Source organism: Paramormyrops kingsleyae, chromosome 11 (assembly GCF_048594095.1).
Source record: "Paramormyrops kingsleyae isolate MSU_618 chromosome 11, PKINGS_0.4, whole genome shotgun sequence".
In the NCBI taxonomy this organism is placed as follows: domain Eukaryota; kingdom Metazoa; phylum Chordata; class Actinopteri; order Osteoglossiformes; family Mormyridae; genus Paramormyrops; species Paramormyrops kingsleyae.
The window spans coordinates 23318266-23338629 of NC_132807.1; the positions used below are offsets into that span (position 1 = coordinate 23318266).

The window sequence follows — 20364 nt, forward strand, 5'->3', positions numbered from 1 at the left end:
ATAAGTGAGTGTTGTTCATTAGCTGTCATTTTTTGATAGGTAAAACCTGATATTCAACTGCACGTCATCTTTTTAGCACTAGTAAGTAGTATGTGGTTCCTACAATAACATCTACCTTGACCATCAACACAGCAGGATCTGTGTGCTGCCATTTGCAGACATCTCATTTTTAATATCCTGAACACTACACTATCTATAACGTGATAGCAATGCCTCTACACTCTTTCAGGGACTCAAGTCTTACATAGATGAGTGTAATTCACATTATTGCGGGTCTCTAGCGGTGAACAGCAGCATTGGAAAACGTAAACAATTCGCTCGCACGCACAGGTTTAAAAAGCCCTTCCCCCTTAATATCTATTTTTTTACTATTTGATCCATTGCTTCATTGGTTAATTTTTATGTTCATCACAAAATTTCTGATCAGATGGTGTCAAAACTAAGAAGTCATTGGCTACAGGGAAAATGCAAACCCTTCAAAGATTGTGATTGGTGGAAAAAGTAGGTTAGTGGTGCGGCAGTTATCATGGAAGGGGAAAAAAAAGTAGGTCATTATATTGCTGCAGTTGGTCACTAGTCCTGTTAGACGCTTCCCACGTGTTTCATATTGTCTCCATGTGAGTACTGCGCTTTATTTTTTAACGTTGAGAATAAAGTATTGGCATCCGATCTAAAACAGGAAGCGTTTAATCACGTCAGATGTTTTCTTTGGCACTGGCTCGCCGCAGAGAAAGGTACTTACTGTCCTGCTTTCTGCTAGGGGCGGTGTGGGCAGAGCCGCCTGGATAACTTTTAAAGAAATATGATGCGATTTCGTAGAGACGCGCAAGTGTCTCGTACTGTAGCGATCATAGCTGTACTTAGAAACAATATAGGATTGGATAGAGATAAAAAATATTAATTGCACGTATATTTCACAGGTATATTTAAACCGGTTGAATTTTTATGGAGTTTAAATGTTGCGTCAAAAATCAAAGAAAGCAACTTCTTTACATTTACGCGTAATTTAACGAGAAATTGCTTTTGCAGTTATAGTACTTTTATGATATGTGAAATTTTGGAACAGCAGTGTTTAGTTTATCTTGTGTCTTTCATTCGTTTATTATTTTATTATTGTCTGGAAATTAATTTTCGTCGGCCTCCACGGCAGCGATTCGCGATGGGCCGTTTAGCACATAGTGAACATTAGACATTACATGCGCTACACGTTTTGGTGCAGATACAGTTGTCGCTTGCCGTCCACAGCGGATAAATGTAGCCGTGCATGTGCTTAACTTTTATTATAGATAGACACGACGATGTTGAAGGTTCACCTCTTCTGCTGGTGGAAAATGTCAAATTCTCTTATTAACGTGAATCACATTACAGTACCTGCCTGTTATTTAAACAAATGTTCAAGTGTGTCATACTGAAGAATAATAGCCATCTTTCGGTTCCTCTATCAGACAGTAAATATTTTGTATACGTAATTAATATAAAACATTACTTATCTAGTTCAATTTGAAATATGAAAATCAGGAGAATTATAATACTCGTGATTAATAATCACCCGATCCTCCTGGAAGAAATGATTGTCACATATGCTCTCTTGAATTAACGCCAAAACTCTTGCTGGGTACTTGGAGGACACCCAAAATGTTTCCATTTATAACAAATCAGTTAGAGCCTTCCAGTATGTTCTGTTGAATGCCAGTAATGCCGCCTGCAATTACTGCTTATGAGGATTCTAACTCGATTTTATAATATCGTACAAAAATGTAATGAATCCTGTCCCGTACTCGTATCTCAGGGTCCTCTATAAATCATTGAGGTAGATTATATATGTTTGCCTCTGTCAAGGTAAGCGGTTCAGGTTTGCTCCTGGTAGATTTTAACTATTTTACTTAAATTAGATGCCGACGATTGGTGTGGTGGGACTGCCGTTGGGTATCAGGACTTTCCAAGTAGAATTTTCCTTTATGTGATTATGGGAATTAAGTTGCATATGTCTGATATTCTGTAGCCGGGGGTGTTTTTGATTTAAACCTCCCCATGCATCTGAGCAGTGTCCCGTTTTTGGGTCTGGGCACTGCCAGCTCCCCCAGCGCTTCCTGTGCTGTTAGTCACTATCTCCACCGGAGGCTCCTCTGCATCTACATTTTCAGCACAGTCACATACGCTGAGAAGAGGCCCAACATCGAGAAGCAAAAGAGCAGCCTTGGTTGTTTTTTTTAATTATTATTATTATTATTATTATTATTATTATTTTGGTGGTGGTGGGGGGTGAAGTTATTTAAATATCTCCACAAGCTTAATGTTGTCCCCCCAGCAATTCGTTTGATGGACTAGGATCTTCAGGGAAGAACGATAACATAAGCATACTCGCGTTTGAATGTTCTTTACGCTCAGACTGAAGAATGATACAACAGATGAAGAAGGAAATAAGAGCAGTAGAAGAGTTATGGGGCATAATCTAATGCGTTTCATCTACTGGGTTTGCATTAGAAATACATTCTGTACTGTAGGGAAACGCAGCAAAAAAATCATCATAAGCAAAGCACAGGAGTTTATACCGGCTCCATTTGGTCCTCATCCTGCTCTCAGGTGTGAAAGAGAGGGCATTGGCATGACGACACAATTTACAACTTGCTGCCGAGCCAGACGTGAAGTCCCCGCATTTCAGGACGTTTTTTTATGGTTGTCCAATTAAACAGGGAGCTGGAACATTATATTCCTTTGCTGTGTTCCGCTGAAACAGATTTGTGGAATGTTATTTGATTTTGATGGAGGAGTGTAGATTTGAGAGTCTTGTTGGATGTGATAACAGGTGTAGGGTTGGGATCTTAGAATGGGCTGCCCATCCTCATTACTGAAGGACAAAAGCATTGATTTTGCTCATTTGTTCTTGATTACAGGATAAGTTCATTCACTTCTCCTGATTGCAACAATGGCTGGCTGTTACCATTACTTTCATTTAAACTGGCTTATTTTATGTGTGTAGGTTTATTTCATGTGTTAATGTTTAGGGTTGTCCTCAGGTGTTCACAATAACCGTTGCTTATCTGGTTCCTTGATGTGTATTATGGTCTATCTATCATGCTGCTTTGATGGCAACAGTGAATGTGTCAGTGTGCTTGTGATGGAGACTTACTGTTCTTCTTGTTCTGTATTTCCTTAACGACCAGGTATTTTTTGGTCTTATCCCCTGCTTGGGGATTCCGATATTCTGACTCTGACAGAATAAAATATTAAGTTGTCATGGTGCTTGCAATTTGTTGTATTTTTAAAGTCAATCACTTTTGTGAGCTACCCTGTAAGAGAAAGGATACAAGTACTGTTTAGTGTAATCCTGCCAGTACTCTGTAACTGAGATATGTGAATTGTCTCCTCTCATTTTGTCGACAGTGGTTTGGCAGAAGGTAGGTTGCAGCCATGGGGGTGTCTGGGGTTATAAGCAGCCTGGCCGGGTGCAGATCAGTTACCAGTTATAAAGAAAACTGGCGGCACCATCAAAAAATGGGTCTTTGCGTGTTGGGAGTTTGGCTGCAGCGGGATGCTGTCATTAATCCTGCCGCTTGGACCAGTCGGAAAGGGGTGTGAGAAATGGTGCCCGGCGTTTTAATCCGATGACTCCTGAGTCTTCCGTAAGCAGTTTGCCAACCTGCCGGAATCTCAAGCAACCAGAAGTCCCTCCTGATGCCTCCCTGCACCTGTTTTCCACACTATCAGCTCGCCGCCCTTCTGTCTGACGGCTTCCATCCTGATTCTCGGTGGCAGACTTACGCTCCACGTAATCGCTGCTCCTATCGGCGTGTGGCTCAGCAGGTCACCGTTGGGCCCCTGAACAAGGGCCTTAACCCTGAATTATTTCTGGGACTGTCTGACCCCGCTTTCTAAAGAAAATAATATACCCTGCCTGGCCAAAAGAGTCACCATTTGAATTTAAATCGGCAAGTACTTAAAAGCCAAGATTCATCAAGCTTGAGTTGTTTAAGAGTGGTTCAGGGAGCATGAGGAATCGTTTTCACACATGAATTGGCCACCATAGAGTCTTGACCTTAACCACACTGAAAGTCTTTGAGATGCTGAAGAAGACTTTACAGAGTGGTTCAACTTGCCTATCATCAATATAAGATCTTGACCAAAAATTTATGCAAATCTGGATGAAAAAAAAAGGTTGTTGTATAAGCACGTCGAAACAATTTATTGACTATAATCAAAGCAAAATGCAGTCCAAGAAATATTAAAGTGTGCAACTTATATAAATATAATGTACATATACCTTTTTAAATTCACTTAGATAAATGGCTGCTATGTCCTTTGTTCAACACAGATGTTTTTGGATAAATCAGGATCGTTAGTCATGGTCCTCTGTTCTGGCCATGTTTCTGGTATACATGGGCCAATCCAAATTTTTTAACTAGTCAATTCAGATTAAAAGATGTACCGATTTCGCAAAACAGCCAGAGGTAGGGACCCCCAAATCATCCATTGTTTTTTCATATTACTCAGGTTGTCTCACACAATTGCGTGCTCTTTGTTTAGTGGGTTTTTGCACTAAACGGTACTCCCACCTCTCAAAACTTTGTTTTTACAAATCACTGTGATACTAGTTGCTGTTAAAAGTGTACAATGCTTCCACCCTCTTATCTGATGTTCTTACGCTCCTCCTACTTCGAAGGGTATTTTCATGACGTCACAGCAGGCAGACGTCACTGCGCTCACACCAACTGAGTGGCGGAAAAACCAGCGTTAGCGTTCAGCCTGAATGCTGCAAAAAACATCTAAAATGCGACGGAGCGGTCGTACGATTGATTGTACAAATAGATTTAACACGAAATAGGAGCTGCTTTTTTAGAGACTTATTTAGTAAGTAGGTATCGGGCGTGGATCGGTCACGTATGGCCAACACCCAATCCGTCAAATACGTCTGGATCAGCGCTGATACCGATCCAAATATCGGATTGGCGCATCTCTAGTTCCTGGTTTCTGTTCTGCTTAAACGTCACATTTTTTTTATTAGACTGGACTAAATTTAAGGGTAAATGCTTGCAGACATTGTGTGCTGTGTATTTATTTAAATGCAGAAATACAGCAGGAGAAGGGTCACCTTCAACAACGAGGGCTTAGCTTCTTATTGCACATGTCAGCCCCCTGCCCATCTCCCTTCCCCATATAATGTTAGGGTGGAAGCAGAAGGGTCTGCTTCTCTCTTAGTGCAGATGCTAGATGCACACTCTGGATATATATATTTTTTCATGTCAGTCAGCACTGTCATGTTTACGTTGTGCGGATTTCTGTGGTGAGATGCTGAGTCGGTGGAATATACAGCAGATGTTTACACAAATGACACGTTTATTAACAGCATGATGTATAGAAAACCCAGTGTAAAACTTACCATTCTGTATGGCAAAAATATTTTTTTTTAGTATAAATAGAATGCCTAAAGTCATACATGAACTGCAATATGCCATTCCCAACTGGAAATTTTTCCTGGGTGTTGACACTTTTAATACTGGTTTTAATCTTTCATACTGTTTATTGGACTCAGTTGTTGGGTTGCTGTGTAGTGCGATAACTTGTGTTTTCTAAAATGTAGCTGGTGAACTTGATCATTTCTATAATATCTGCTTGCAGTCGTTTATTTTAGGGATATTTGAGTGGCAGCAGTTTTTTTTGGCTGGCTTCTGCTTTTTCTGTTATGTTTGCTTTTTTTAATGTCGTCCCATGTTCACGTTGTTAGAAACACTGTGGAACGCCGGGTGTCTGCACTCCCTCCATCACTAACGATAACGGCAGCATCTCCAGCTTTTACTCATTGCTGTGCCAGTTTTAGCGACTGGCTAGGGTGAGAATTCACGTTTTCACGTTATTTATTTATATAGTGTCTGCTGTCTTTTTATAGCTCTTTCTGTTTAGTGACATTTGTGGTGTTGGGATGATGGATGAACATAATCGCACATGTACTGGATAGCAGCTGGTGCTGTATATACACTGAATGTAGTGGCCTGCCTTCCACATCCATCCATCCATTATTCAACCTCAGGACCATTATAGCTGACCTGTCAGACCCAGATTATCTTGCAATTGGCCCTATTAACCGAGGTTAAAGTGTCAGTCATTCACAGGGAGAGGACATTAAACTCATACCACCAACTGAAATTAAAATGACGAACCTTCATTTTGGGATTATCCAGTGATTGGTAAGCTGCTGCACTTGAGAAGGAATTAATGATTTAAGCAGAGAATAAATGGGTAATTTAAAAAAAAGTGTAATTTTGAGTTTTGCTGACTCTTTAAGATCTTCTAGCGAACAGGCTGATTCAGCTGACCTACTTTCTGCTGACCCTGATTCTCTGGCTTTCTCTCTCTGCAGAAGTGTGGATGTTAAGTAGCCTCTCTCTCGCTCTCGCTCTCTCTCTCTCTCTCTCTCTCTCTCTCTCTGCAGAAGTGTGGATGTTAAGTAGCCTCTCTCTCTCTCTCTCTCTGAAATTTGTTGCCATGGATAGGAGCTGACACCCTGCATTTACAAAGGCACTGTAAAAATGAATATACATTCTGCAGTAACCCTGCTCATTGGTTTTGCTTTGGTCTTTGAGTTGACTAGTAAACTCACTTGGTATGTGGGCTGCTAGAGGAGAGCTTTGTGTGGTGCTACTAGTTGTGTGGAGTTTACTGTGGTTACAGTGGTACATAATTCACTGATGCTGTGGCTGAATCTCCCCTCATGAGTTAGCAGTAATTATGTTAATAGCCAACAACAAAGAAATGTCTGTTTTAATTGAACTACAATGCATTGTGATTTAATTTTAAGTTATCTTGGTTATTTTTATTTTGTCCCCAATGTATAATGGTGATGTTCTGTATTTATGTGAAAATGACCTCTTTCTTGGGGCTCAGTGTATAGCAACAGAAAGACACATGCTTGACAAGTAAATGAAACGTTTTATTTATTAAATGTGGGGGAGGGGGTGAAAAACAGTGACAGACTGTGATGCATGTATTCTAAGGCCAAAGAAATTAATGTATAAGAGAAAAGTAACAAATGAAGATCCAGGAAAATAATGTGTAGAAGTCTGTCATCCATTATCTTACTGTGTAAAACATTGTGGTGACTAAGCTAACCCTACGAGTTGTGTTTGAGAGGCCAGACAGGCTGTATAGTTTACGCCCGTTTGTTTGATAGGTGATATGGGTGAGTCTGTTGCGATGTTATGGAAGGCTGAGGTGGAGCGTGACGCCCTCTGATTCTATGTGGCTCTGGATGAGACGGGAGGAGAGTCTGCCGTGTTGGGTTAAGAACATGAGGATCTGTGTGATACAAATCAGGAAATGCCACTCGGGCTTGTTTATTTGGTTGGTAACACTTTATTTGATGGGGCACAAGTAACTTAGTAGCCCAGTTACTAAAAATCATGAGCAAATATAGTAACTGACTGAAATACATGAACTGTTATGATTCATTAATGATGAACAAGCATGGGATCAGTATATAACTAACACTTAGTTACTGGTTAATTAATACATTAAGTAAGAGTGTACTACTACATTATTTATTCTCCCGCAATCCAAGTGTTACTGTTCGGTTAGTTAAAATTCATCCACCATTTTGATGTTCAAAATTTGTCAGAATCCTTTTATTCTCCAAGTAGGATTTTGTTTTGGTGTCAGTGCTGGCATGAAGTATACGGATATGAATTACAGTATATCTTGAATATGAAGTTCATCTTGTGCCAGCAGGAATGAACTTGGGGGGGTTTTGGAGCTGAGTGCTAACCCCTGCAGAACCGCTGTGTTCACTTGTATTCTGCCGGTGGGGAGGGCTTCTTTAGGGCTCTGGTCAGGAGGGTTAGGCCTGTGCTGCAGCCAGGGTAGGGAGAGCAGAGGGGGCCGCTCATATCAACCCATTGGCAACACGAGACCAGTGCTGCTTTTCCCAGTCATTTTTAACATACTAAAGCTAACTTCTGCTAAAGCGGTGCATTCCGATACTGTCACGCAAAACAGGAGTAAACGATAACAAAATGACAAAATATACAAACTAGCTAGATCTCAGAGCAAAATATTCAGGCCATACATTGTTCATTTTGACTGAAACTGGGCAAATACCTTTTGAAACAAATAATTGGATCTGTGTGCTTAAGATGAATAGTGTTGTGCAAAACATCTGTCCGTTACTTGGTAACGACTATGTTTAACCAGTTGTGGAATGTTCACAGACTTATACAGAGTATTTATATGGTTACAACGGCTTTCCCTTTGGTTTCTTGAAGTGTGTATATATATACTGCCCAATCATTTGAAATGTTCCTTGTTTTCTTGTTGGGCAAAGAGTCCACAAAAACCTTGAGAATGAAGTCAGCTGGGAAATTTTGGAAGTAGATCAAGTTTTCAGTTGTCTAGTTTGATCCGCTGTCTGAGCTGATCACCTTTGGGGTGTTTGTTCCTGGGCACACAGATTCAACATTGTATTTTTCATTCACAATACCTGTATAATTCGCTGAGCTGGATTTTAACATTTTCGGAGCTGGCTTTGCCACTGTGCCTTCGGTGTAATCAGCATTGCCTAAATAAATGTCACCTCACATTTTAAAACAGTTACCGGGTATTTTTTTGGAGAGGGGTTCTTTACTATTAAAAGGCAATGATGGGCTCTAGCCTGCGTGGGAAGGAAGACGTTGACAATGGACAATGGAGAAGCTAATTACTCTGAGGAGATGTTTGGATGCTGGAGTGCTCCCGGTCTGGCTTGATTAATGAAATGTGGATGTTCTGGACGCTGAAGCGGCTGTGCTTTTAAAAGACCCTTCTTGAGATTTAGCAGTTCTGCTTGGTCCAGATATGTAAGGCACCAAGTGGCTGCTTAAAAGAACCTTTCTTTAGCTTGGGACACTTGCCTTGTGGTGGTAAGAACACTCCTCGCATGGGTTTATGGTAAAGCAACAAACCTGGAATGCAGTTGAGTGTGGGGGGGCGGAGGGTTGCAGATGTTTAGGATATGTATAACAATAACGAGAATGTGTGTTTGTGGAATGTGCTGTTTAGCTCATAAATGTCACTCAGTATGCAGGAAAATTTGCCCAAGATAAATGATCCTTCCATTTTTTATTTTTTTTTTTACTTAAAACCCAACCAAAAATGCAGAAATAGCCCTTTGAATATGAACAGTTGTACTGGTGGTTGTAATGCACTTGTTATTTTGTTGTGTTTGTTTCTTTATCATTAAATTAAGGCACTTGTGGTTTGGCTCATTGTCCTGTCAAGGCTGTAAATAAGGTTAATTCTATGCAGGTGATGCATAATATGGTCACGCTACTTTTAGCAGGAATGGTCAGCCTGATTTAATAATACAAATTTTTTAATTATATTTTTTCAAAAGCTAGAATATAGGTGTTAATTCCATCACTTTAACATAGTGAATCTATCACTGCCTTAGGAAACTGATTCTTTTTCTTCAAAAATGCATTTCATTGCATGGATCCTTTGACCTGTACTATTTGCATATTTCCCTTTCAGAAAAGATCAGCTTGAGAAATGGAGTGAATTTTAAGAAGGGAAACCTATGTGAACAATTGAAGTAAGTATCCTGAGATCTAACTGACTCATAATAAATCTGTAGCTTGGTTTGTTGCGTTTGTAATGTAAGGTACACCGCCTGGCCAAAAACAGCTGCACACTTTAATATTTCGTTGGACCACCTTCAGCTGAGATTATGGTGCACATCCACGAATGCATTGTTTCCATGTGCTTATGCAGCTTCTCAACATTTTTTTTCATCCAGATTTGCATTCATTTCTGGTTGAGATCTTGTATTGATGATAGGCGAGTTGAACCACTCTGTAAAGTCGTCTTCGGCACATCTCAAAGACTTTCAGTGGGGTTAAGGTCAAGACACTGTGGTGACCAAATCATGTGTGAAAATGATTCCTCATGCTCCCTGAAGCACTCTTAAACAATTCGAGCCTGACGAATCTTGGCATTATCATCCTGGAATATGCCCATGCCATTAGGAAAGAAATAAATCCATTGATGGGATAACCTGGCCATTCAGTAGATCCAAGTACTCAGCTGACTTCACTTTATTGCTGCATAATGTTGCAATAATGATCCAATCATTATTACTATAATTATAAATACTTGCTGATTTAAATTCAAGCACACTGCTTTTTTTTCTCCAGTCGGTGTATTTAATATGTTTACTCTGTTTTGTTTCTTCTGTTGTGGGAGAACATTATAATGACTATTTGCATGTGCAAGTAGAGATGTCCCGATCCACTTTTTTGGTACCCCTTTCCGATCTGATCCAGTCAGTATTTATATCGGCTGATTTTGATCCAGTCTTTTAATAAATGTTTAAATGTACATAGGCTACACATACAGTAGGCGTTGGTACATTCTTAGTCTGACAAAGCTTTGCGATTTCTCAGTGTTCTTCCTTATGATGTTTCTGCAAGTGCCTAATTAGATTTGTTGTATTAAGCGATGCTCTTTTGCTGCTTCCACTCGAAAGGATGACTTTGCAAACACTGCAGGTAGCTGTTGGGCTACTTTGAGCTTCCAATTAAAAGAATTTCCACACAGTTGACATCTCAATGGCTTGAAGTTTCAAGCCGTGTGCCTCAGGCTTACCGCAGTGTGTGATGGAACCTTACAATCTGCACATATTAGGCAGATGTGGGAAAGTAAATGGATCGGGCCGTCGTAGCCAGTACTGATCAATTAAACAACGTCTAGATCAGCATGGATTCCAGTCTTTGATATCAGCTTAGGATGTCATTGGTCGCGAAACCTCATTGCCATTTCTCAGCATGCGAAGCGCCCATATATGGCTTATCTTCAAAGTCAGATACATGCATATCTCTGTGCTGTAGATAATCCAATGGCAGACCAAAGAATGGACGTTTCCTCCACAATGAACGAGTTCATGCCCGCTGGCCGCACCGACCTAATCAGCAGCTCCGTCAGTACGGCTGGCCTGGACTTCACCCGCAAGAGGAAGGGCAGCTCTGCTGACCATCAGTAGGCCCAGCTCAACCCTCATCTGTTCTTGAAAACACAGTTTTCTCAGTGGATCACTGAGTCTTTGATGTTCATACTGCAGCTTTTTTTTCAGAAAGCACAAAGTGTTTGAAGATTATGTACAAGGCCTCATAAGTTTACAGACTGTGTAATGAATATTGTTTTGTTTTTGCAGAATCGATGGATTTTCTTTTGAGTAAGTAAAAAAAAATGTGCAAAATTCTTAATCCAGTTGGTTACTGGTGATTAAAGAGAATCTGAAAAAGTGTCTTCGTTTAGTTGAATACCACCCTAACCCTTCACACTGTTTTATTTGATATTGTGTTATTAGACACTTTAATCTGAGTAAGCAATACAGTTCACATCTTGGAAAAATTTTAATTGAAATATCTCAAAACACTTATAATGATTCCGATTTTTAAGGTCTTAAGTCCTTTTTCTGTTCTAATTTTGAATTAGGCACATTGGATTAAGAAAGTATTAAAAAAAACTTACAAATTTTTAATTTACTAATAGTTACTTGCTTGATTGCTCCATCTCTGATTTAGAAAATGTTAAGTAGCCTTTGTATGCCTTGCAAACAATCTGTATGTTTGCTTCTTTTATAGGGATACCATGGACATGGAGACGGAAAAAGAGCTTGTAAGGTAAAGTCCTCCAAATGTTTGTGGTAATTGGCTTTTATGTAAAGAGGCCCTATTATGCTCATTTTCATCATTTTATTTTTGGGGGTCTACTAGAACAGATTTACATGATTCGGTTTTCCAAAAGCACATTTTTATTCTCATACTGTACATCTCTATTCACTCTGTTTATAACTCTCTGAAACGCTCTGTTTGAGCTTTAAGCCCCACCCCTGATAAGCCCAGTGCGCTCTGAGTAGGTCTGCTTGCCTGATTGGTCCACTTGCTCAAATCAGTAACTAAGAAAGTTGCCGTGCAGGCTGCAGGTCGTTTGAGGGTGGGCCAGTCTTGCAGGTAGGCAGCCAGTAAGGATTGTGTTACGAGGTGACCTCACCATGTCACGGAAGTAAGGGCTGGAATTCATATGAGGCATTTCAGGCAGAGTAGAGAAGAGTTTCTGTGGTGAGAGTTACTCCCTTTGGAGTGTACTTTGGGCCTTAAGACTTTGCAGGCAGTTTATATGCACTGGAAAAGAAAAGGAAAAACCCGGAAAAGCATTAACATTTCAGGTATTGTCATAAAGGCACCTTATTTGCATACTGCATATATGTGGAAGTAGAAGTTCAGTGGCTCAGTCAGATGTTATTTCCCTCCCCTCCTTCTTCCTCCTAGGGAGTGTATGGATCAGCAAGGCCGCCTGAAGAACGCCAGGTACCCTCCGTTATGAAGCGGTTGTCACAGTAAAGCTGTGGGTGAACTTGCTCTCCCTACATACTATTCAAAGTGGCGTCCTATAGGAGAGCCATGTTGTCACCTTTGCACCCTGTCAATATTCTGAGAAATATTTCGCCGTTCTCTTGCATGCCAGTAGGATGTAGATGCAGAAGAGTCTGGTTCCTGCCTTTCCAAGGTTCTTCTCTCTGTGGTTTTTGCGCTGAAGGGAAGCCCACAGCCAGATCGAGAAGAGGCGTCGGGACAAGATGAACAGCTTCATTGACGAGTTGGCGTCCCTGGTGCCCACCTGCAACGCCATGTTCCGCAAGCTGGACAAGCTGACGGTGCTGCGCATGGCCGTCCAGCACATGAAGACGCTACGCGGTGAGGGTCCGCTTCTCAGCTCCAGAGAGACCTGCACAGCCGTGATGGATTCAGTCAGCTGAAAGAAGCAACTGTAGATGCTCATCCATCTTCTAACGGGGTTGTTAGGGCAGCTGGAGCCTATTTCAGGAAGCACAGGGCAGTGCGACTCCCTAAAAGGGAATGACAACTGTAGACGTATTAAGTTTATACTGTATGGAGGAAGTAATTCTGGTTACTGTTAATTTGCATGCTGTATGTTCTAAAGATAAATTGTGTTTTTGTCTGAGCACATATACACCTACTACTCAGATAAATAACGGTAAAGATTTCCTTTGACTGCCTAAGATTTGCACTGTACTGCATGTGATAATATTTTGCCTCTAAATGTATGAAGATCAGAGTATTAATGCTCTGTTTTCCCTCCACAGGGACTGCAAACCCCTACACTGAGGCAAACTACAAACCCGCATTCCTCTCGGACGATGAACTGAAGCACTTAATTTTGAGGGTAGGGGCTCTCTTGCCCACCGTGTGGGTGCATTAGCCAGACCCGAGATGCGGATTTTCATAAACGTCGCTGTCTTCGATCCTCCCGCAGGCCGCCGATGGCTTTCTGTTCGTCGTCGGCTGCGATCGCGGCAAGATCCTCTTCGTATCCGAATCCGTCTCCAAGATCTTAAACTACAACCAAGTAAGCCTGCCGCCCCCGGCACACGGAAGCCACTGGGGATGTTTTCTCAGTCAGGTTGGGTCTCGGGATTTGGAGCTGTTTGCGTATCAGCATTTCATTCATGTAGCTGAAGTCTTTTTTTTGTTTTTAGCTGCTCACGATGCATTATGTTCAGAACGGTTTCAATCCCACAGCACCTGCATGCTTCCTCTCAAAGTCCAAAGAAAGGTAGTTAGAACGTGAGTGTATGTGTCTTGTGAGGGACGGGGATCCTGTCCAGTGTGCAAGCTGTGGATGGAACGGAGTTCAGTAAAGCTAGAAGAACGCTTAGCGGTGATCACTTTGTGCACCGTATATAGATGCACTGCATGCTCCTTACCTCTTCCTCCTCATGTTTACTTTTCAGAATGACCTCATTGGCCAGAGTCTGTTTGACTACCTGCACCCGAAAGACATAGCCAAGGTGAAGGAGCAGCTGTCCTCGTCAGACACCGCACCGAGGGAAAGACTCATAGATGCCAAAAGTAAAGTGTTCCGGCTTCTTGGAATACAATGTCTTCTCTAGACAGCAAGGTCAGCAGAGTGCTGAATCCAGGACATCCTCTTTTTCCAGTCGGGAGGTTAGAATTGCTTATGAACCATCAGCAGGGGCTCTTATTGCTGACCTGGAAATTCCTGTCTCACACACTTATGTGCAATTAAGAAAATCAAAGGGAAAGTAGTTGCAGTCTCTGTGTGTATGTATAGCCTATAAGGGCATCCATTTTTCCCCCAGTTATCTCAACAAGGTTTATACACTTAATAGATGGAGGGCCGGTGTGAGTTTTTGGGATGACCTTACAATCAGCCAAAAATAAAGCAGTGGTTCTGAACTCCAGTCCTGGGGACCCACTGTTATTGGCTGATTGAGAGGCCACCCCAAAAAGCCACACCCACACCAGCCCTCTGTGGAACAGGTTCCCCACCCCTGTTAGATGATTAACTGTAGGTCTGTTAAACTGGGGAAAAATCATTCCCAAGAGAAAAGACATTGTGTGGATCAATTTATTGACTGTTGATCTAGATTAATCCTGGGTGTCCCATTTCGTAGCTGGCCTTCCGGTGAAGACCGACATCGCCCTTGGGCCTTCCAGACTGTGTTCTGGGGCAAGGCGGTCCTTCTTCTGCAGAATGAAGTGCAACCGTCCTTCTGTGAAGATGGAGGACAAGGAGTTCCCCTCCACCTGCTCCAAAAAGAAAGGTGAACCATCTGTGTACTTATCTCTGCTATTGCAGCTTAGTCACCCTCAGCCTGGTTGGGTTCCCTTAGCTAGCGGCTCTGGAAGGTTCCGGTATATGAGTGAAGCATCTACTGTTAGTGATTCATTCTTATGTAATAGGAGGGAATTAATTGCATTCAGTAGGCCGATAAAAATACTGCATTTTGTGTTGAGTGTAAAAAAAGGGTGTTAAGATCCAGCTTTGTATAAATAAGTTTTTGAATAGCATTTTAATCATTTAAAAAAATCAGATTTCACATTTCTACATTTCCATGCACATACAAATATCTGCAGACTGATTTTTGTTTTCCCCGTATAAGATTTTACAACTGCTCGTCAGTATTTTAAATATAAATCTGTGTAGTATTCATATATTGTCAAACAGTAATTTTCAAAGACAAAATTCCTCAAAATTCCTGGAAAAATGTTTTTTTTCCAGCCTGTTTTTTTCAGGGTTTTTTTTCATGGACACACACACAAACACACACAAACACGTTGCACAACCATCATAAATGACACATAACTGGAGCCAAGAATAGACTTCTGAAGTATGTAAGAAATTATTTTCCTAGCTAACTTTAGTGAGGAAAAAAAATGACTGAGATGATTGTTTTGCTGGGAGATGGATGGGGTTAGGGGTTATTTTGTTGTAGGTATAACTGCTTTGCTTATGTGAATGGACATACTGATTATTTTAATGAAAACTTAAAAACACAAAACACAATCAGCACCTTGGACAAAAGAATGTATGTTCTAACAAAGCAAAACTCTCCCTCTGTGGTGTGTGCGTGTGTTTTCTGGAATTGCAGCAGACCGCAAGAGCTTCTGCACAATCCACAGCACCGGCTACCTTAAGAGCTGGCCGCCCACGAAGATTGGCCTGGACGAGGACGGCGAGCCGGACAACGAGGGCTGCAACCTCAGCTGTCTGGTAGCCATCGGCCGCCTGCACCCCCACCTCATCCCCCAGCCCACGAGTGAGGACATCCGCGTCAAGCCCACCGAGTACATCTCCCGGCACGCCATCGACGGCAAGTTTGTCTTCGTGGATCAGAGGTGGGCTATTTTATTACCCTTCTCCCAAAGAAGACTTCTGAGAAAGCCATTGAAGGCTCATGGCACTTAAGTCAGCTGCTTAAACATGCATGCACAAAGAGAAGGATTTAAAACATAAATATATACCCTTTTGTCTTTAGAATCCATGACCCTACGCCTCAGCCTAATCGAAAGGCTCCGTAACCTCTGCAGATAATCTTGGCATGTCAGAATAGGCCTGCAGCTAGTGTGAGAGAGGTGCTGAGTCTTATTTTCGAGGCCTAGGGGGGCGGATGAAAATTAAGAATGTCTTAAGATATCTCTACACCCACATCCCCACATGCTCGCAGAGAGCAGTGCCGTATCGTGCGGTGCTGCCTCCGGCCTGCCTTAATTCTGCTTTTTAATTAATTGTAAATAGTTCAGCAGGAATTATACATTGTGGGCTGTTACCATTCCATGCAGCTAATTATTTGCAGAAGCTATTACTGCTTAAAAATAATCAGGTTTTTAAAAATGGCCCATGGACCTTTAGTCTTGCATATAAATGTGCTAGTTTCATTATGTACTTGTGTTATGTGAATGGAAAAAGTCTCCCTTCTGATGCTTTTGGTTCTATTCCAGGGCCACTGCTATTCTTGGCTATTTACCCCAAGAGCTTCTGGGCACATCTTTCTATGAATATTTCTATCAAGATGATATTGGGCACCTTGCAGACTGCCATAGACAAGGTATCTGGCCAGCATGACTTGCATGGCTAGCAAGACGGCTAATGTCACTCTATTGCCTAGTGCATTAATTAAGCTTTGTTTGATTTTTGCTGATTGTTTCAGTAGTTCTTTATCCTCGTATACAGAGAATTATGGTCTGCCCACATTAGATACCTTTAACCCTAATGCATTTTAATGCAGTGTTTCCCAGCCCGGTCCTTGGGGACTGACAGACAGTCCACATTTTTCCTCCTAACCCGGAGCTGGGACTCACTGCCATAATGAATTAAGAGCATAGTCGTCTGGCTTTTATGATGTGCTGAACTCTTGTGCATCTCTGTCTTTTCAGTGCTGCAAATGCATGAGAAGATCCACACAAATTGCTACAAGTTCAAGATAAAAGACGGTTCCTTCATCAACCTGAGAAGCCGCTGGTTCAGCTTCATGAACCCCTGGACCAAAGAAGTGGAATACATTGTTTCTACAAACACTATTGTCTCGTAAGCGTCCCAGATTCCCACTGTTGTTCCTAGATGCCTGTCAGTAGCTACCTCTGGTCACACTCGTGTGCAATGAGTAATTATTGTTATAAATGTTCCTTCTACCTACTGAAGCGAACTCTCTAGGGTTGTTATTTTCCATCGATGTGTATAAACAGAACTTACTGCTGTGATGCCAGATGTTATATGGTAGATGTTTTACATTAGATGCTATAGTGCAATGAGGATTAACTGTGATGGAAAATCATTCTGCTTCTGCAGAGGTACAAGTGACTTCACAGACTATTCTCAGCTTTCTGCCTCCCCCCAGAGTATGGATGGTGTACTAACACCCAGAGATGGTAAGGCTTTCATCTGTCCTCCCCTATTGAATATCTACTCATGCAAACCAGGCACATTACCTTGTCGGCACTCAAAACTGGAGCTTAATCTGGTGACAGAAGGAAATTTCTAATGACTGTATGGACTGACACTGCGCCGGCATCAGTGTGATTTCAACACGTCCATATGAGGCGAGATTGTTGGTATTGTTTCAGATAAGCTGCTAGATCTTTATAGATTCATGTCAGCACTTTTGCCAGCTGCCACAATGAGTGGTGCTCATGCGCATTCTGCTTTTGGCGGCAGGCATGGGGAAGCGGGCGCTTCAGACGGTACCTGGCATCGGCGGTGGCACGCGGCCAGGGGCAGGGAAGATCGGACGCATGATTGCAGAAGAGGTGATGGAGATCCAGAGGTAAGTGAATTAATACTAAAATGGTGTGGACATCTTAAATTGCTCAAAGAGGATAGTAATTTAATTCACAAGGTGACAGTACAATTTCCAGGGATACTTAACAAGTGAAGAGAGACCCATCCATCCTTCCATTTGACCCAAGTACTTGTGCTTGTACTATTCAGGGGAGGGTCCAGAGCCTATGGGTATAATGCAGGGGGCAACCCAGGTTGGGGCACCAATCCATCACTGGGCACACACACACAATTTGGAAATGCCAATCCGCCTTAGCATTCTTGGATTGTGGTGGGGAGGGGAATTGAAGCATCCCACAACAACACAGGGACGACAGGCAAACCCCACATGCAGAACCCTGGCAGAGGGTCCCCCACATGCAGAACCCTGGCAGAGGGTCCCCCACATGCAGAACCCTGGCAGAGGGTCCCCCACATGCAGAACCCTGGCAGAGGGTCCCCCACATGCAGAACCCTGGCAGAGGGTCCCCCACATGCAGAACCCTGGCAGAGGGTCCCCCACATGCAGAACCCAGGTCCCAGAGGTCGGAGGTAGCCGTACTAACCACTGCACCATCATGCCACCCCTGAACAGAGACCTTGACCTTCAAATCATATGTTCAACTTTTATGAAAATCAACCATTATATAAAAAAAGAAATGAAAAGTAAACAACATGCCTCTATTGTGACGACTCCTTTTTTTTTGTTTTTTTGTTTAAATCTACCATTTCAAAGATGCAAGCTGAATTCCAGCAAATATTTTGTATGGATTCCGTTATGCTAAACTGATGATTGACATAGTCACTGAATTTTTGTCTTTTCATTTGAGTGTTTTCATGTGTTCTTGTTTTTTCATATTTTAATCTGTTTTATCATAGCAATGACATGCTGACTTCCCTGCTGCTTAACCGTAGGATTCGAGGATCATCGCCCTCTAGCTGTGGCTCCAGTCCCCTTAATTTCACCCCCACTTCCCCCCCAGATTCCTCCTCTCCAGGAGGAAAAAAGGTCAGTGATGTCCATCCCTCACCATTGACTGTTAGCTCACCACAGAATCGCTTACGTTTTGTAAAAAGGTACATTTCTGAACATCGCTTGGGGAAACCTCTTGAAATTGTTAGGTGTAAACTTCAGGCTAGCGGAGGGTATTGTGTCTCAGCCCCTCACAGAACTTTTGCTGATCTTTGTAAAATGAAACCTTCATTTTACCCAGAGCCGCTTATTGAGAACAGGGTTGCAGTACGCTTTGAGTCTGTACTAGACACACATGCCAAGGGTAATTCAGAGCGATTGATCCACCAAAACAGCCTGTCTTTGGACTGTTTGAGTGAACCAGAGCACATAGAGAGAACCAAGGCATCCACAGAGAATTGCATACCCCACAGTCAGGGTTCGAGTCAAGGCTGTCCACAGCAGCGTACCAAATAAACTGATCTGTTGTTATAGGCTCTGAAATTTGATATGCTTGACTTTATTTATTTTTTTCTGACAGATCCAGAATGGTGAAATACCCGACATTCCTGCTGCAGGGTTAGTACAAGGACCAGACTCAATAGGCTTTCCATACCCCAGCAACTCCATAATGAGTAAGTACATTACAGAATAACTGCCAGAAAATGTAAATCTGTAGTATAAAGATATATTTACCATTCTCTAGCAGTTCTGGATGGTACTAACTTATGTGAAAGCCAATACTGTGTAACAGTGAGTGTCGTTCGGTGCTCTGTGCAGCAGGTGACAACTCCCACATGGGTATTAACATCATGGACGATCCGGGCTCCAGCCCAAACAATGACGAGGCAGCCATGGCAGTCATCATGAGTTTGTTGGAAGCGGATGCAGGCCTGGGGGGTCCGGTTGACTTCAGTGACCTTCCCTGGCCCTTATGAGTCCCCCGTGGGGGGGGGGGGGGGGGAGGCAGCCCGCAAGACACAAGAAGGGACATGGTGAGCATGAGGGGGGGCACTCTTTCCAACAGGGAGTGCTGTCTGTAACCGTAGCACATTAGCGGGGCTTAGCCTGACCTTACTGCAGCAAGGAAAGATCTAAAGGAGTCCAGGGAAATGTGCTAAAACCAGTCACCTTGGCAAGTCCTCCCCTGTATTGTGGGAAACCGGGTGCAGCTGCTCGCGTCGCCCATGGACAGTGAGGTCTCTCAGACTGGCCTCATCCCCTGATTTTTGGAATGCGGTTTATATTTTAGTGTTAATGTTTTTTTAAAGTTTCCTTGTTGAATATTTACCATTATTTGTTTTATTCTCTACCATGTGGGAATTAAATGTTGTGTACAGTGCTGTCAGGTAAATATTTTTCCAAATAAAACGTTCACTTACCGTGCAGTGGTTTTTTATTTTGGGAAAACAAACCTTACAAGCGTTAAGGGAAAAAAATAATCAGGGGACGAGAACCTAGTTTTGTAAATGTAAAGAAAGAAAAACGATCGAGATTGCAGTATGGCCATTTCAGGTGAATCAGAACTGTATCTGGCAAATTTCACAATGAATAAGAATTATCAGGGTTTCTGCAGGTTTTCTAAGAGTAAATTTAAGACTTTTTTAAGACCTTTTTAAGACCAAATAAAGAAAATAAGGAAAAAAAAAATATCGTAGGGAAATTCATACGAATATATTATAATCATAAGAATCATAAGAATATACGTATTCTTCGGCCTTCCAATCGCACTACATGTCTAAATAGCGCGCTTTAGAAGAAATGGTTCATCTGCGCATGCTTGTCAAGTTCTTCTTCGGGTTACTGAC

At 42.1% G+C, this 20364-nt stretch overlaps 1 protein-coding gene across 7 annotated transcripts; it reads left to right on the plus strand.

The window, feature by feature from the left end:
• Positions 1-501: 501 nt before the first annotated feature.
• Positions 502-19938, plus strand: bmal1b (basic helix-loop-helix ARNT like 1b). 7 transcript variants are annotated; one of them, XM_072718271.1, is made up of 19 exons: positions 502-617; positions 9496-9556; positions 10851-10998; positions 11174-11194; positions 11607-11645; positions 12294-12332; positions 12562-12719; positions 13130-13209; positions 13300-13392; positions 13778-13895; positions 14462-14611; positions 15440-15686; positions 16290-16396; positions 16725-16875; positions 17137-17216; positions 17503-17611; positions 18484-18613; positions 19098-19191; positions 19337-19938. In XM_072718271.1, the coding sequence occupies exons 3-19, from the start codon at positions 10859-10861 to the stop codon at positions 19492-19494; spliced, it is 1914 nt and encodes a 637-aa protein (XP_072574372.1). In that variant the 5' UTR covers positions 502-617; positions 9496-9556; positions 10851-10858; the 3' UTR covers positions 19495-19938. The 7 variants fall into 7 exon arrangements, with proteins under 7 accessions (XP_072574372.1, XP_072574375.1, XP_072574376.1 ...); XM_072718274.1 differs by having other exon boundaries at positions 19340-19938; XM_072718275.1 differs by having other exon boundaries at positions 18520-18613.
• The last annotated feature ends 426 nt before the right edge of the window (positions 19939-20364 follow it).